This window comes from Neofelis nebulosa, chromosome 15 (assembly GCF_028018385.1).
Source record: "Neofelis nebulosa isolate mNeoNeb1 chromosome 15, mNeoNeb1.pri, whole genome shotgun sequence".
Classification (NCBI taxonomy): domain Eukaryota; kingdom Metazoa; phylum Chordata; class Mammalia; order Carnivora; family Felidae; genus Neofelis; species Neofelis nebulosa.
In genome coordinates, this window is record NC_080796.1 from 27969012 (window position 1) to 27986619 (window position 17608).

Below are 17608 nucleotides of genomic sequence, written 5' to 3' on the forward strand. Positions count from 1 at the left end.
AGTGCAGGGTTCTTTCAGGGTTCCTGCCTAAGGACCTGGCTACTATATGTAATGAGGCAAATCACTGACTGCATGAAGCAGCCGGACAGTGGGCAAATTGGGACTGAAGTGCAAACCGAGCAGTGGTCAAACCTAGTGCCTGGTGGAAAGTTCTGTCTGCCCAGGGAAAGGTTATTTTTTTTAAAATGTTACAAGAAACTACATGCTAGCCAAGCTGTGGGCTTGTGTAGCTGCTGAATTTTGCAGAGAAGGTACCTTTCTCCTAGGTTATACAAACTCATCTGATGAGTAAGTCACAGCTCAGGCGTGAAAATGTTGATTTGCAGCAAGGATTAAACGGGCTCTTCCAACATCTACACCACGGCTGGAGGAATTCTTGAACTTTAGAGCAAGAAAGCACTTAATATCTCCTAAAATCTAGGTGATCATATTCAAACTGTTGTAGGATGTTTACCCAGTTGTTATAAAATGTAAAAATCACTCCATTTACCACATAACATTGGCAACAAATATCCCTGATCCTCACCTTGTCCCTGCCCCGACTTCATCATTGATGTCCTGATCCACACCAAGCTCAAAGCTGCCTTGTCGAAGTGTGAAAGAACTCATTTGCACTCAGAAATAACATACACAATAAAAAGTTCTTGATAATTCTCCCCCACTTTATCACCGATCTCTTCCTAAAAGATAGATTGCTGACAATGGGGTAAGGCTCAGGGAGTGTGAAGAAGTTTTCACATGATACTTTATCAATAATAAAAATTTTCAAGACAAAATTTTAACTTTTAAAGCCATGTAAGAATGTTCCCATAAGAGGGAGCCTGGGTGGTTCAGCTGGTTAAGTGTCCAACTCCTGATCTGGGCTCAGGTTGCGATCTCCCGGTTTGTGGGATTATGCCCCATGCTGGGCTCTGTGCTGACAGTGCCTGCTTGGGATTCTCTCTCCCTCTCTCCCTCTCTCTGCCTCTCTCCTGCTTGTGTGCACTCTCTCTCTCTCTCAAAATAAATAAATAAACTTAGAAAATGTTCCTATATCACAATTTTCATGCCAAGAAGCCTGGTGCTCTAATCAGACCTAGAATTTGTTACTTCTACCGTCTTAGTTTATTCTCCATTTGTCCCATGGATAACATTTTGAGCTATTAAAAAGAAAAGAATAAGGGATATTTCTGTTGTACATTTTATTACACATACAACATTGATTTTCTCTGTGAACTGAACGCTGCAATTCGATAGCACTCAGTGAGACAATCAGACACAACATTCATATTCTTTTCTAATGGACCTCTGCCAGAGCAAATTCCCTTACCTTTGGGTTCTTGTGATTCATCATCGCTATCCGAGCTGTCATTACTCACAATATGCTCTGCTGTAATATTTTCTGTGGAAAGAAAACAAAACAATTGGACTATCTCAGGTGTCAAGGCTCACAATTAAACTTATCATAAGGAAGTAATCTGAGGAAAACCACCAAGTGAGATCTACTAGGTTTATTAGTGGAAATTTAGATCAATTTAGTACCTAATTCAATAGTTTCAAATTTCCCATTGGAAAACAAATTTCCTGGGACGGGAAAAATTAGTCTAAAACTACTCCTTCGTGATTTAAAGGAAAGGATCTTTATTTCTCTTAATTCTGACAGAAAGAATAACTTGGTCATAGGAGGCTCCTGTTATAGCAAAACAATATAATTTTCTTTAATTAAATATGTTTAAGGCTGTTTCTGAGGGAAAATTCAGGGCAAAGCCAAAATCTATAGGAAGACTACAGAACAGTTCCTTCAAAATGAATGAAAGCTACTAATATAAGGTATCTTTTGATTTTCAATAATACAGAAAATTGTTTATTGAAATGTGCCTTTTGGTGTCAAAAAATTTGTGCTTTCTCAGAACATATTAAGAGGGCAGTTATGAAAATTAAAACTTAGAAACCATATACCCTTAAAACAAAGACAGGAGTAAAATCTGGCATAATAACTAGTCATTGTTTTTTTAGAACACACAGACCATCCTTATTATCATTTGTAGAAGAATCAAACTTTCTTCGGACACTTACATGAAACCACTTTCTATATAACAGTGACTTTTTTTTTTCCTTCTATGAGTCAATAGACTTTTTTTTATTTAAAAAAAACCCTGATTCTAAATTTTTAATTTTCCGTTCTAGAATCATTTAGGGGCTTTAAACTTGGAGAAATATAGGTATAACATATAGTTTCCCCATATTACTCTGTGTATGTTTATTATATCTGCATAAATGTCACATACCTGAATGAGAGTATATAACGGAAGGGTTTTAAATGCTTGAGGTAGTAGGTTAACTTTTTAGATTTATTTAATTTTACTGGTATGATTGCACATATGAAATTCAATAAAAGACAGTGTTCACAGACTAATATTATTCATTTAATTTCATGAGTATTACAGAAAGTAGTTTTGTTGTACAGAAGAGGGTGAGGTGTTAGCAAATGACCCACTGTGGGTGTCATATACATTAGGTATGTTTTTGGTCCTATATATATTTTGGCAGAACAAAATTTTCTTTCTTTTTTTTTTTTTTAAACATTTTTTTTCGGTCAACTTGATACTCTCCTTTAAGAAAATGGTTCACCAAAATATCATTCAATTTTACAAAGATATTTTCAAGAGATGAACAGCTTAATATTTGAATGTATCTATTGTCCATCACTATGGTATGATATGTAGCTCCATCTGTTCAAAAGCATAGATGGCTCACATTCAAAATTCCTTGAGAAAATGTGAAGAATTTCATTTCGAGTTATCGGATTATAGTCCAATTTTCCGTAATGTCATTCTTCAGAGGGGAAAAAGCAAAAACAGAAACAACCTCTGAACACCCCTTTAAGAGGTAAACTTTAATCAGCCAGTGGATGAAAAGAATCAGCAGGAGTCTTCAGATTCCCCTCAGTCACCTCTCTGGTCTCATTTCTGGAAAGCCTTACCTAATCTGAGGTAACACGCATCCTGGATCACAAGCACATAATACCCCTCACAGTCTGACACAGAGGACAAGTAAATAGGCCGCCAAACCACTGGCCTCAAAGGAAACATCCAACAGCAAAGAATATTCTGAAGACTGTTTAATATAAACATTCTCCTTTTCCTTGGCCTTCAGCCATTGTCTCACCCACTTTCGGATCTGTTATTTCAGTCCTATTCTCTTCCTGCCATCGGAGGAAAAAATAACAAGCTCTAGAGGTATCTGGATCATTCAACAGAGAAGGAGCTCAGAGAAGCAAGCATTATAACATGGGCTCCTTCTGTTTCTTTCCTCTTTTATTCTGAAATCTTCACATAATTTTGAGAAGAGTTAGTGATTTCTGCAAAATTAGGTGGCTATTTATCCATCTGCGCTGTGATGTTCATTTTAAAAAGTCAAGTCAGAACATTTCAGCATGATACACTCGGCTTTATAGTTACTCTTAAGAGAACGTGGCTCTGTAAGTTAAGGTCGGAGCAGGCTCAAAACTTCCACCAACCCTGACTGCTTATTAAGTGAGTGCTGCCCAGAGGACAGAAGGCAAAGTGCTTTCTTTATTGTTTTTATTTTTATTTTAAAATCTTTCATTCTAGTGCAATCATTAAGATCACTTCTCTATTACTTATCAAGAGCTACTCAAAAATACAAATGATACTATTTAATAAAAAAATTAAGGACCATGGAGAACTGCTGTGAACATAATACACATATCAAATAGCTAAACTCAATTTTGCAGGATGAATAACACTACTTATAAGCCAATTTGTAGTGCATTAATTAATGTTACAATTGTGTTCTTTTTTGTTTTTTGCATATAAACTTAATTGAATCAACTGTCACTGCCTGGAAAAGCTAAGGGCAGCTTGTCAAAAAAAATCCTACATTAAGCTTTTTACGTCCAAGTATTCTTCAAATGAATTGATTGTTGAAAAAGCCATTTATGCTATTCTGTTAACTCTATCCTTACATAGATTGTGATATTTCATGGGCAGAGAAGAGACAGTAGGTAGTTAGTGTGCGGATAATCTACAGGACCCTCTTCCCCAGTCCCTGCTGGGCTGACTCCCAATTCAGATTTAGCATTCACTGTTTCTTCCCACAGCCAATCAAAGTAGCCATAAGGAAACAGGGTCGGCACTTGGGAGACACTGAAGGTATGTTTCATTTTGTTTGCTTTGAGTCAAATTTACTCATCAAACAAAACATAAAAGTTCCTGTCGTTAATCTTATAACGAATGAAAACCACTGGTCCTCAAATGAGTTGGTCTACTTTTTCAAGTTTTGTAAATATTATATTTTAACTTATTATGGAACAGGAAGTTAGATTTAAAGAAAACCATTAGTGTTCATTTACTAGATGTGATTTGAAATAATTTTTTCCTCCTTCTTGATGTGACTTAGCTATAGGAAGCTAACAGAATTCTAGTGGGTTAGTATTTTAGAGGTAAGTAAACCCGCAAGTGTGAATTTAGGTGTCATATTGTGTTTAACTGCTGATGAGTCTAATGTTGTAAAAACTAACTGTATTTGATAAAAGGAAACAAATAGTATGTTTAGATATTTAATGACTAAGAGGAATAGAGATGCCTAGTTGAAAATTATTCTTAGGAATTGATAGTTTTTATGAAATTCACAACCTCAGTGTCAGGATAATATTTAGGAAGTAATATACATATGATTTCCAGGAAATATTTAGGTTGATTTAACCAAGCTATTGGTAACTTCAGAATAACTACAGTCTTTATGATGATTTAATTGTCTATACATGCATGTTAAAATTTGCCAGTTTAGCATAATATGGTCAACAGAAACATGTTTTTACAATACCTAGTTCTTCCTCCATTGTGGAACCTTTATTTTGTGAGCCAGAAACTCCCAAGACTCTGTTGAACAATATAGAAAACGCACTACCCCAGACACCTAAAATAAAGCAAAAATGAAGAATAACTTAGAATTCACCAAGATTTAAAACAGTCAGGCAGACAGGGGCGCCTGGGTGGCGCAGTCGGTTAAGCGTCCGACTTCAGCCAGGTCACGATCTCGCGGTCCGTGAGTTCGAGCCCCGCGTCGGGCTCTGGGCTGATGGCTCGGAGCCTGGAGCCTGTTTCCGATTCTGTGTCTCCCTCTCTCTCTGCCCCTCCCCCGTTCATGCTCTGTCTCTCTCTGTCCCAAAAATAAAAAAAAAAACAAAACAAAAAAACCAGTCAGGCAAAGAGTAGATTTTGATCACTTACCCATTAAGAAATGCAAGGGGTTTTCTTCATATTTCTTCACAACTGTTCCCATAAAAAATTTGCTTCCAAATAAGTCAGGAGCCATAAAAGTACCATATTTAGCCATGCCAATCTCATATGGACTAAATTCAACCCAATCTGAAAGCATTTTTAAAAGGCACAATCCATTAGTAGGAAAATACTGCAGAAATGCACACTGTTAAAGATCACTTCCAACAATGCCTTGATTATTTTCATTTATTTAAAATATTTTTTAAAACTTAACCAAATGCCTATTATGTGTATGCCATTGTAGAGAAGTCAGTGGAAAAAACTTACTGAAATGAGAACAAAAAAAAAATCCCTTCAAATTTGTACAAGCTGAATACCTTTTGCATTAAAAGCTCAGACATCTTTAATAAAATCCATCATAATTCTAAAGAAAACAGAAAACTGCTAACTCAGATGTAAAATCCATGAAGGTGATAGAAGAAATTAAACTCTGATAACACAAGTAGACTATGAAAGTAGAAGAAATTGTTTTCTAATATTTTCCTTTTCTTTATCTTTCCTTAATTTTGCCTATTAACCATTGTTCTAACTCACAAGATTATAACACAAAGTTTTTATGCTGAGTGTCTTAAGAAATACATGGTAATAGGGTCAATAAAGTATAATTTCTAGGAGTAGAGGCTATGGAGCCAGAGTCCCAGGTTCAAATCCCATTTTTTTCTTACTAACTGTGCAACCTTGGGTAGATTACTTGTGTTCTTGGCGTCTTACTTCCCTAATCTATAGGATGTGAATAAAATCAGGAGACTGTAGAATTGTGAAAATCTAATGAGTTAAGAAATGTAGGGGCGCCTGGGTGGCTCAGTCTGTTAAGCATCTGACTTCGGCTCTGGTCATGATCTCATGGTTCGTGAGTTCGAGCCCCACATCAAGCTCAGTGCAGACAGCTCAGAGCCTGGAGCCTGCTTCGGATTCTGTGTCTCCCTCTCTCTCTGTCCTCCCCCGCTCACACTCTGTCTCTCTCTCAAAAATAAATAAACATTAAAAAATGTTTTAAAAATGTAGAGAACTCAGAAGAAGGAATAGCACATCTTAATCACCCATAAATGGTAGCCACTACTACATTTCATGTATTTCCATGGCTATCACTATGTTTAATTATGCATCCAAAAAGAATTCCCATTTCTGACACCCATTTCCTACACTTGCTTCTCTCTCAGTCTTCCTTTTCTTGGTAAATGGCACTACTTTTCATATATTTGTACCACTATATATACTTTATCCTTGACAGTTCTTTCCCCTTTATATCTTACATACAAAAACTCAAGTTCTGTAGACTCTCTTATCAGATAAGGTTAGAAACTGGCTGCTTATCCATTTGTCCATCATGAATCACCATCCATTTGTACCCTACTGGTACAAGCTGTCATACCCTCCTCCCTGGATCTCCCCAGTAGTCTTCTAAAACATCCCTTCTCTGTTCCCCTGCTATCTTTTTGATATCTGTTGCCAGAACAAAATTTTAAAAATAGAAATCACAGCACACTAATGCCAGCTGAAAGCTTCCCAATGGCTTTCCATTACACTGAACACAAAAATGCGGTCAACAAGGCTTCTTAATGGTCTGGCTAGTGCCTCTTGACCTCATGTCCTAACCAATCTCCCATTATGTTGGTCTTACTCTTTCCACTTGAGCCACACAAATCTTAATGTTCCTCAAGAGAAAGCTCACTGACACTGCAGTGCCTTAATGCTTGCTATTACCTTATGCAATTACAAGGCTTGCTCCTTCTTATCCCTTAGTTCAAGGTCAATTTTCATTGGCCATCCTCTATGAAGTTCCACCATTATCTACCCTTGCCTAACCCATAACCCTCTGCCCTCCTTTATCCACTCCCCTTTCTGAAACTATTAAAAATCTATTCAAACAAACCAAAATCCAGATAACTTAAAACTCCACAAAGTTTTTTGCTATTCATTTGGTGGTAAAATCTGACCTGAATTCATTCAGCAGAAAAAAAACAGTCCTGAATGATGTATGGCTTATTTTTTTTTTAACTCACTAAATATGCATATTGACACATTCTATTACAGAAATCACTCTATTTGATTATAAGATTCCCCAGGGGTTATTATGTACCATACACGGCAAGTTTTGTTTTTTTTTTTTAAACTTTAAAATCTAAAATGTTCTGAATTCCAAAACATCTATCTCTAGTTTTAGAAAAGGGATTGCGGGTGTATATTTATTGTTTACTCAGTGGTAGATCATAACATTCTACTTCTGTGAAGTAAGTTATGAAATCACAGTTGTGATGAGAACACATAATTCATTTCAAATCAAAGCCAAGTGGCACATATACCTTTCTTCATAAAGTGATGTGCTTTATAATGATTTACATGGAGTTAGTGAGATATGACTAGCAATGAATCAGAGGCTGCTAGGAAAATTTCTGTATCACTAAAAGTAATTACCTATCTCTGAATCTCATCCCCTTATCTTGGGTACTGAAACACAATAACTTCTCGAGTAATCTCATCTTTATTAATGCTGTGGTTTGTGTACACATAATCAAAGCATTCTCAAGGTAAGATTGCTCTTTATTCCTTAGTCAAGAACTCACCATGGTTGTGCGTGACTATTATTCTTTTGCTGACTCGTATGTTTCAAACTTGAACTTCTCTCCCATACCTCCATCTACTCCTTTCCAACTTCCTGTTGTGGATTTACACTTACATACACTGTCGTCGCATCCCACTATGCTTGCCTGGAAAGGAATTCATCACCTTTCCTCCCAGTCTAGCCTACCTCTTTTGGTAAACAACACTATTACAGCCCTCAAAAAGAAATTTTTCAAAAATTGAAACCACTCTTTTACTCACTCACATCAAACCAATCCATGACCACCTTTCACTGATAACCTTTGGGCTTTTCACCTCCGTCTTCTGCTCTTCTTATCAGTATCTCCCTAGTTCCAGGACTTTATTACAAACGCACAGTGATAGCACTGCTTCCGGTTCCTTTCCTTGTTAATCTACCCATATGAATCAACAAAATACTTTTTTCAAAAACACTAAATAATTTCATTGTCCTACCCCTAAACACTAAATGTTTCCTACTATCTTCATAACTGAAGAAAAATATTTCTGTCTGGAATTCAAATCTTTCTGTAACTTGGCACTAATAATTTCCCCAAATGTATCACCCTTCACCGGCTCGTACTAAGTCTGGTTTCTTTTTATTGCTCTTGAAAACATATTTTTGACCCTCTTTCCGAGCATTTTCTCATCCTGTTTCACACAAAGAGGACTATTCACCTCCACTTGATAGATCTTTCCATGTTCAAATGGAATCGGAGCTCCATCACCTCATAAAGCTGTCCGTATGACTGTAATAAATCTGTACGATATCTTACACTTAGATCAGTTCTACACACTTTGATAGACCATAATATTCGTGCTCACTTCAGCAGCACATATACTAAAAAAACAGATCATAATATTCTATGTGTACGGCTCTTTCATTTTTCATGTTTTGTTTTTGTCTTGCTAATGGGATTGTAACTTTCTGGAGGAAAAATGCCATATTTTTACTCTGACGGTATCTCAAAGAATTTAACATGATGTTGGTAAGTTGTACTCAATAAATGCAATTTACTGACCAATGGAAATGAAAACGAAAGCAGTCTAGTTAAGTGAAGGAGTCAAAAATATTTAACAGTTTAAACAATGAATGTTTGTTTGTTTAAAATCTTCAAAAGAGGAAAATGTTTAAAACTATTCTAAAGGGAAGAAAAACATTCTCTAATATTGTTGAAATAAAGGTGATCAAACTTCTGTAAGCTAAGATAATTTGGCTCGTTGGCTTTTAAAAATATTATTCAGATAATATTTCAACTTTTTCCCTTGAATATTCACTTTTAACCTAAGCAAACTTTAAAAGAATAAAGTATAGACATGTCTCTTTTTTTTCCTTCAATAACCCAAGCTACTTGAACCTTCATAACATACACTTTTGAGTGTCTTATCGGGTATAAGATCCACATAACTAATGCTTGATGGCTTTGTCCAACTCTGTTAGAAGAAACAGCTTTGAATCTCCTTATCATAGAAGCTTAACAATGAAGGTTAATGGTGTATCTCTCATCCTGGTACCAGTATCACAGTTAGGCAGATGGCCCAAATAAGACACATCCAGGTCAAAAGATGACCAACTGAACATAAAACGGCCTTTCCCAATTCTAAATGAATCCAAAATATTCACTTGCTGAAATATTACTTGTTCTTTAATTATCTCGATGAGATTTTCTATTGAGAATTGCTACTGCTTCAAAGTTAAGAATGAAAAAAGGTAACTGTCAAAATGTCATCACAATTTTAACAATAGTAATAGCACTATTATATTTTAGGTCTCTTTTACGATATTCTGTCTTCTGCCTGTCTCATGTGATTGTCTTAACAGCTGTGTAATATAAACCTGATATTTATTAATATCATTTTTTTAATAACGAGGAAAATAAGAATCAGATTAAATGACCCACCTAATGTATTTCAGCTCAGAAATAAGACAAGGCTTCCAAATTAGTCTAGTGCTTATTTGACCATAGCATAATGCTGTGGGGTAAAATGGCTTATTTGGCTATGCACAGATTTGACTAGCTTACTAGGAGGATTTATCAACCTATCTCCAAATATTCCAGGACCTCAAAAAAACAACAGCTATAGGAAAGCAAAAACAAAACCAAACCAATTTCATCATGGCACTTACTTTTCTTTTTTTTTTCTTTTTTTTTTCAACGTTTTTTATTTATTTTTGGGACAGAAAGAGACAGAGCATGAACGGGGGAGGGGCAGAGAGAGAGGGAGACACAGAATCGGAAACAGGCTCCAGGCTCCGAGCCATCAGCCCAGAGCCCGACGCGAGGCTCGAACTCACGGATCGCGAGATCGTAACCTGGCTGAAGTCGGACGCTTAACCGACTGCGCCACCCAGGCGCCCCGGCACTTACTTTTCTTACGTGAATAAATTTCACCTCTCCCTCTGAACTACATTACATTCAAGATCTTGCTCCCAATTGCTGCTGACGAGCCATGGTTATCCCAGACTCCTACTGCGTGCCTTACCTCCCATTCGAAAATTAAATTTGCCTCTCATATACAAATCCTATTTATCATTAAGATCCAAGACCTCTGATTTCTCATACAGCTTTCACAGAGCACTACATTTAAGACTTACTTAAACTTAATTTGGGCCTGCCACTGCTTTTATGTACTTTGCATACTTTATATCATTTATTTAGTGAAAACACTATGAGAGTCTCATCCTCATTTAACAGATGTGGAAACTGAGACTAAAAAAGGCATGTAACTTGGTCAAGGGAACAATGCACAGTAACTTCTTTCTTGTATCTTAACTTGTTTAACAATTATCGCAGATTTCCCAAACAGATTATAAGGTCTTATAGAACAGGGGCAATATACTGTGGGGGCGGGGGCTGGGAGTTCATGCTTAGCACCTGTCATACTACGTCTACACAGTCAGTAACCAGAGAAGCCATTATTTTAATAAAAAGAACAAGGGCTTTTTGCGAACAAACCTCAGCTCTGCTGCTTACTTTCTACGCGGCAATGTGCAAATCATTTAATTTTTCTGAGGTTTTGTTTTTGCTTCTAAGAAGCAGAGCTAAAAATACCTCGCTTCCCGAGTTATAGTAAAAATTGAATAAGATAATAAATACAGTAAGTGATTTCTGAATCATAAGCGTGACGAATGTTTTAGTCAATTAACTGATAAAGATTAGAATGAGCGAATTCCAGGTGCACTGCTTTCTATAAACAATTCAAAATTCTTGCCTGGGAATAGTCAGTTGAAAAGAGTGAGACCTTGTAAAATTTGCCAAAGGATTCTGGCTACAGATCTGTTAATTACCCTCCATTCACAATGACTTTTTTAAGCTCATGGAGTGACTGATTTCACTGAGGTACTTTTCCTAAAATTACAATGAACCCTACCATCTACAGTCAGAAATGCCACCACGTTGCAGATTAGGACCAGCAAAGGCCCCCACAAGTATGATGTCACATACTTTTAGAGCACCCAACAAGAAGCAAAGCCACAGAGAAAACAAATATTTACATGTGAGATTTAACAATATGAGGTATTTTGTTCGCCAGCTGCCAGAAGCATAGACTAGTACTTTTTGAATGCTGAATTATAAAGACGAAAATGGTGCTTTGAATGATAAACATATATCATGTTACCCAATTTAATGAAAATATATGCAGTAAGCAAAAGCATATGCATTGCCTAAAAGCATGCTATTTTGTTAAAAGTCCTTGAGGAATGAGTAACTAAAACTGAGGTGATTATATTCATGACTTTTTAATAATTTCTTTTTTATTTTACTAATTTAAATGAAGGTATATTAGTAACTGGAATGTATATTAGTTTCATGGAATAGTCTGTCCAACCAGAAAATCATCTAGCTTAACATTGTCTTGTATCTTCCAATGTTTTTATGTTACCGAAAATACATTAAAATAGACAACTAAAATTGCTTAGGATCTTCCTCTAACGAAAATCATTAGAAACCGCAGTTCAAAGGTTCCTGGAAATGCTTTGAAAGAGGAAATCACATACCTGCAAACATTAGCTCCGAAACATCAGGTTTGACATGGAGACAGGTGAAAAGGGGTAAAGGGCATTGTGCAGAATTGACTTTTTCCTTCAGACTACTCAAGGTAGTGTTCATTCTCTGTCCACAGAAGAAATAAAGAAATGGTTTTCAATATAGAAACATATACAGAGAGAAAACTATTTAAAATAGTACTTCCAATCAAGACACTTGAAACTTTTCTAATAAAAATCAGTCTTCCTTCTTCTAGAAATCTCTGGGTCCTAATAAACGACAACAAGTAAGCTCTATGGAGGTAATTATTATCTTCATTCTAAGAACAACCGTAACTCTTTTAAAGATTATGGCTACATTTGAACTGAAGAAGAACTTGGCAGCTACGAAGCCCAGAAAGCAGTTGGACCCCAGATTCCCTGGCACAGACTCTGTCTCCCACACTTTATCTTCAGATGAAATGTCACACTGTAGTCATGTGTCAAATAGTCTTGCTCCCTGTGACTTATTCCCTTTTCTGGCTATCTTTAGGGAACCTCCGTTTTTCCTCTACCACTAAAATACTACTTGTATTCATCCCTTTATTTAAAAAGACTGCCATTGGGGTGTGGAGGAGTGGACAGTAAGAGGTCAAAATGTGTATTGAAGAATACAAAAGTACTTCTCTATACATCAAAACTGATACACAGAAAGAATTAGTAAGCACTAGTTGGAAATGTAGAAGTGTTATGTCTGGCAGGACAATGTGTACTCAGGACACATTGTTGATAGAATCAGTTGAGTCAAGTGACTTTTATAAAATGTTATATGGAAATGATGAATCACTGCATTCTACTCCTGAAACCAGTACTACACTGTATGTTAACTAACTTGAATTTAAATAAATTAAAAGAAAAACCAAATGTATCATTTTGTTTTATTAAAACATTATGATATACATGGCCGATTTGTATTAAAAGGATTGCAGTTTGAGCCATAGCTTACATTGTGAATTAGTGTTTCTCCAATTAACATCCCAAAGATGTCAGTAAAGGTGACAGGTTGCCCAGAGCTTTTCTTCTTCCATAGAGACTCAATGTATCTCTTAACTTTCTGTGGTGTGAGAAGTAAAAGGGGGTTGTGGCTAACATTTTTCATTAGCTCTTCATTAATCTCCTCTGGCCCTTTCTCTGGAAAATCAGGGTGAGAATATAAGGTTGACATGTACCTGTAAAGAAGACAAAAGATGATTAGTAAAGAGAAAGGATGTCACATAGTAGTCTCCAAAGAAGGCAGGTGCTCTCTGTCATAAGAAAAATAAAGAATGTTAGAAATGGTTGGTTAACTTAATTATCTGATTAAAGATATTAATCCATTTAAGGAAAGAATGTATCAATCAGAAAGGAGCTGGTCCACAACAAAGGCAAAGTAAAAGAGAGGTCTCAAAGGAAATAGTGGACTTCCCAAGCCCAGTCCAGAGGAGAGGATGCCCTAGTGGGCTTACTGGCTGTCCACCGTCTAGCCTCTGGGAATGGGTAATTCCTATTAGACTATCAGAGACTGATGAACACAACACATTTAAGTCATGTAAATGAACTTACTTGTCTGGATATAATACCAGTCAAGTAATCTGGTAATTTGACTTTCCATAATGATTAACTATAGGTAGGAAATGTGCTGTCTAAACTATTGTGAATGCCTAGTTCTCCTAACAAATGTATTTTTGTTTTTATTTTGCCCATTGCCAGCTGGGTAGAATCCCGAGTCTTGCCAATTGTAGGTCTCAGAATTTCTGGGCATCCAAATCTGATTGTGAAATCCTGGAGAGAAAGAAGTCTTCAAGGTAAATGCTTTCTTATGGACATTCTTGGCCACCAGCCATTTGGCCACTTCTAGTAATACTGGAAATCAGTAGATACTACCTTGGTATTTGATATTTAGACAATAAACATTCAGTTACCACCCTCCTTCCTGTGCACCAATATCTCTAGTATTGTAGCTCTCCGTACTGAATATTAAGTACGACTTTACTTATCTGTCTCCCTTAGTCTTGTGATCTCCTGCTGGGAAAACTTTGTTTATTCATCTTCTCTAGCCTCAATGACTAGCAAATGCCCAGCACATGGAAAGCACAGTTTTTGAACTACTGAACTGAGAAAACAAAATAATGAAAGAAATATATACTCCACCCCTTCATCCAACCAAAGAGAAAACAGGGCATAGTTTAATCTCCTGTTTCCTTGACATTCAAATAGAAATGCCTACTATAATGGTTTATCTTTCCTTCAGGGAGGGGAGGAACCTGACCCTTACTGGGTCCCTGCCCTTCCTGAAGCCTGGGCTGGTTAACTGTACATAAGCTATTGCCTTGAAGACCTGAAATGCTTTCAATTCTTCTATTTTAAAGATGAGGAAAGAGAGGATTGATGAATTTAAATAAATGTTCACAGTTCCCCAATTAATAACAGAATGAGAATTTAAAATGTGTCTTCTCCCCTGATAGGCTTATTAAATCTCTTAAACAAGATTTCAGTTCTTAGAGACCAAACTACTTCCATTTCACATGAAATTAGAATTTCTTATTGGATTCAGAGTTCTTTGGAGACAAGTTGAGAATAATTATAAGTTAACAAATGGAGAGTGATGAGAGACCTTTTAACGTTTATTCATTTTTTGAGAGACAGAGACACAGCGTGAGTTGGGGAGGGGCGGAGAGAGAGGGAGACACAGAATCCGAAGCAGGCTCCAGGCTCTGAACCGACAGCACAGAGCCCGATGCGGGGCTCGAACTCACAGACTGGGAGATCATGACCTAAGCTGAAGTCGGACGTTTAACCGACTGAGCCACCCAGGCGCTCCTCCCACAAAAAAAATTTTTTAAATAAAAATCCTTGGGGCGCCTGGGTGGCTCAGTTGGTTAAGTGTCCAACTCTTAACTTCAGCTCAGGTCATGATCTCACAGTTTGTGGGATCAAGCCCCGTGTCAGGCTCTGTGCTGACAGGACAGAGCCTACTTGGGATTCTCTCTCTCCCTCTGCCCCTCCTGTGTGCACATGTGTACTTTCTCTCTCTCTCAAAATAACATAAACTTAATAATAAATAAATAAAAACAAATAAGAATTCTTAAAAGATATTTATTACATAAATTGGATTCCTAAAATTCCCCCAAAACATGTGATAAAGATAAATAAAAAAGACTTACTCCAGACTCAAGCCTGGGATAATTACCAAATATCTATAAAAATACAGCTTAGAGTACTTGAGAGATACCAGGGTCTGTCTACTCCTGTAGTTATTCTAAGGTCTATCACATGACTCATAAAAATCAATAAACGTCTGGTTTTCTGGACCTCATCCTACTTTTCAGTAATTGCGTGCATTGATGGAATGCATTGGTTTGTATTTAAGAACATAATAAAAATAGGAAAATAAAACATCTTTTGGTGCCTCTGACTGGTTGACTCTGGAACTATCCAGGATATGCTTCATTCTTTATGGGAACACTAAGAACTTCTTTACTGGTTTTATTAACAAGAATAATTTCTACCTCCATGGACAATTGGTTTGCCCTTAGCTTTTTAAAAATTATATTATGCAATTGGATTTTACATAGTTCGATTTTGCCTTGGACTTTAGAAGGCTTAAACTCAAGCCTGTGTTTCATGCTTTTCAGAGCTATAGGTTATAGAATGAATTTTTAATTGAATTTCTAGTTATATATTTACTTACCTTTTTTCACTTCTATCCTTATTGTATGCAACCCAGTTTTACTTTATAAGATACATTAAATCCTTTCCTTAATGAAGCAGGGTAAAAATAAAGAAAAGGACCAAACACTTAATGTCAGTAGAGAACAATTTAGCCTCAGAATAATCTTTTCAAAAGACAGATAAAAAGGAAATAATATGATCATTCTGCTGTTGGAAGTTGTCATTTCCAACTCCTCAGCAGAAAGATGTAATTACTCAAATCTGAAATAACATTATTTAAGACTTCCCTTCTCCATCTCTACTTAGCTGGTCTTTAAATGAATCAACTTATGATTCTAGTAAATACCTTTGCCCCATGAATTGCCCCCAGCAAGATCTGAAGGCCCTTCCCTTCCTTTCCCTTCCCTTCCCTTCCCTTCCCTTCCCTTCCCTTCCCTTCCCTTCCCTTCCCTTCCCTTCTCCTCAATGTTAGCCATTGGCTCTAGATCAAGAAAGTCCTTCCTCTGGGGTTTGAGAATTGCTCAGAAGCTAGGACTTCTGCCACAGTTTCAGAGGTAGATTTTTTTAAATGGCCAAAAAGTATACAGATGTCAGCCCAATTCTCTCTGTTCCATGTAGGAAGGTTGTAGTCCATTTCTTTTCTCTAAATGCTGAAGTAAACTCATTCACTTGAGGGAATTTTTCTCTCCCCCTTTCCCTCTCTGATTCTTTCCCTACTATGAAGCACTTGGTTTGAGGATACAAGCCCTAGCCAAAGACAAAAAGACCTAGATACCTCAGCCTTTGGCACTGGGTTAATGTTCTCTGCTTGTTCAGCATTTATTTTTTAGAAATCATGAGTGTGAATTGGACAGACTTTTCATGATGTCATCATGGTGACATGCAAGACCTGAGTTTTAGCTTTGGTGATGCTAAAGATGGAGGGGTAGGCAATGGCCAGTTTTCCTTAAATAGCTGTCTTTGTTTCCTTGGTTGCACCAAGGCAGGATTCACTGTTACTAGTGTCTGTGGACATGCTACCATCTAAAGCACACAAACATCACCCCAATTTGCAACTCTATAGTTAAGTCTTAATTTTCATCTCTTTACTAATATGTGATTCCCAATTATACCAATCAAATTTCTGAAACTAAGTGACTTAGACATAGCAGGGCCTTTACAAATAGTTAATTAATGAATGGAAGGATCCTCAACTTATTTCTCTATAAATCTGAAGATATCAGCCTCTAATTTTTCAACATATTTATATGATGGAACTTATCATTCTCTCCATACGAATGCATTTTAGGCTAAGTGTGAAATTCTAATACTTAAATCATGTCAAAACTGCACAAGGAATTCTCAGTGCAGTTTCTTCCTCCAGATCGCCCGGCCAATGTTTTAAAATATCAATGCCTGGCCCCCAAGGACTTGCCAAATCAGAATCCTTAGGGGTAAACATATAGAATTTCTATGCCTAAAAAAGTGTCAAAAGCAAGTCTCAAAAGCAACTAAAATTCGGAATGGCTTGAGAAGACCCTTGACATTTGTGAAGCAAATAGCCTGAAACCCTAAAGAAATCTCTAGATTAATTTTCCCCTCAAAAGGCAGTTACTTATGCAAATCTTCATTTAGTCATTCAGTGTGTGACAAACTGGAGAGATTCATTAAGCGAACAAGCCAAGCACAGTCACCACCCCAAACAACATATTTTTCTCTAACTTACACCTTGATCTTTTAGACTATCACCTCTTATCTGACAACGTCTCCTAAAATTGTTTCATTGTTCAATGCTGCAGGAAGTCTTCAGACTCCTGAACTGAAAGTTCTCCTTCTTGAATTCCGTTTGGGTCACTTTAATGGACTGAGCCCCACTGCTATCATTGCAGAGCTACTCTGATTTGTCTTTAGATGGCAAGGTCATACAAGCGTGGCAGTCAAGAGCCCACAGCCCCTTGTGATTCTGCAGATGAAGCTGTACTGGGGAAGAGAGTTGTGCCAACTGGTTGGCTAACATTTATATGTAATGAATAGCACAGTATCATCCCAAAATAATTTCAGAAATAATTACCATAAGGGTAGTAGC

The 17608-nt window shown here is 36.8% G+C and overlaps 1 protein-coding gene across 5 annotated transcripts in view; it reads right to left on the reverse strand.

Moving 5' to 3' along the window:
- PLA2G4A (phospholipase A2 group IVA) overlaps positions 1–17608 on the reverse strand; it is a 160003-nt gene that overhangs the window by 36241 nt on the left and 106154 nt on the right. For all 5 annotated transcript variants that reach the window (XM_058701814.1, XM_058701816.1, XM_058701815.1 and 2 more), the window contains 5 exons: positions 12839–13061; positions 11866–11980; positions 5235–5372; positions 4828–4920; positions 1310–1381 (listed from right to left, as the gene is read on the reverse strand). In XM_058701814.1, coding sequence (XP_058557797.1) covers positions 1310–1381; positions 4828–4920; positions 5235–5372; positions 11866–11980; positions 12839–13061 — 641 coding nt within the window. The remainder of the gene's footprint in view (positions 1–1309; positions 1382–4827; positions 4921–5234; positions 5373–11865; positions 11981–12838; positions 13062–17608) is intronic.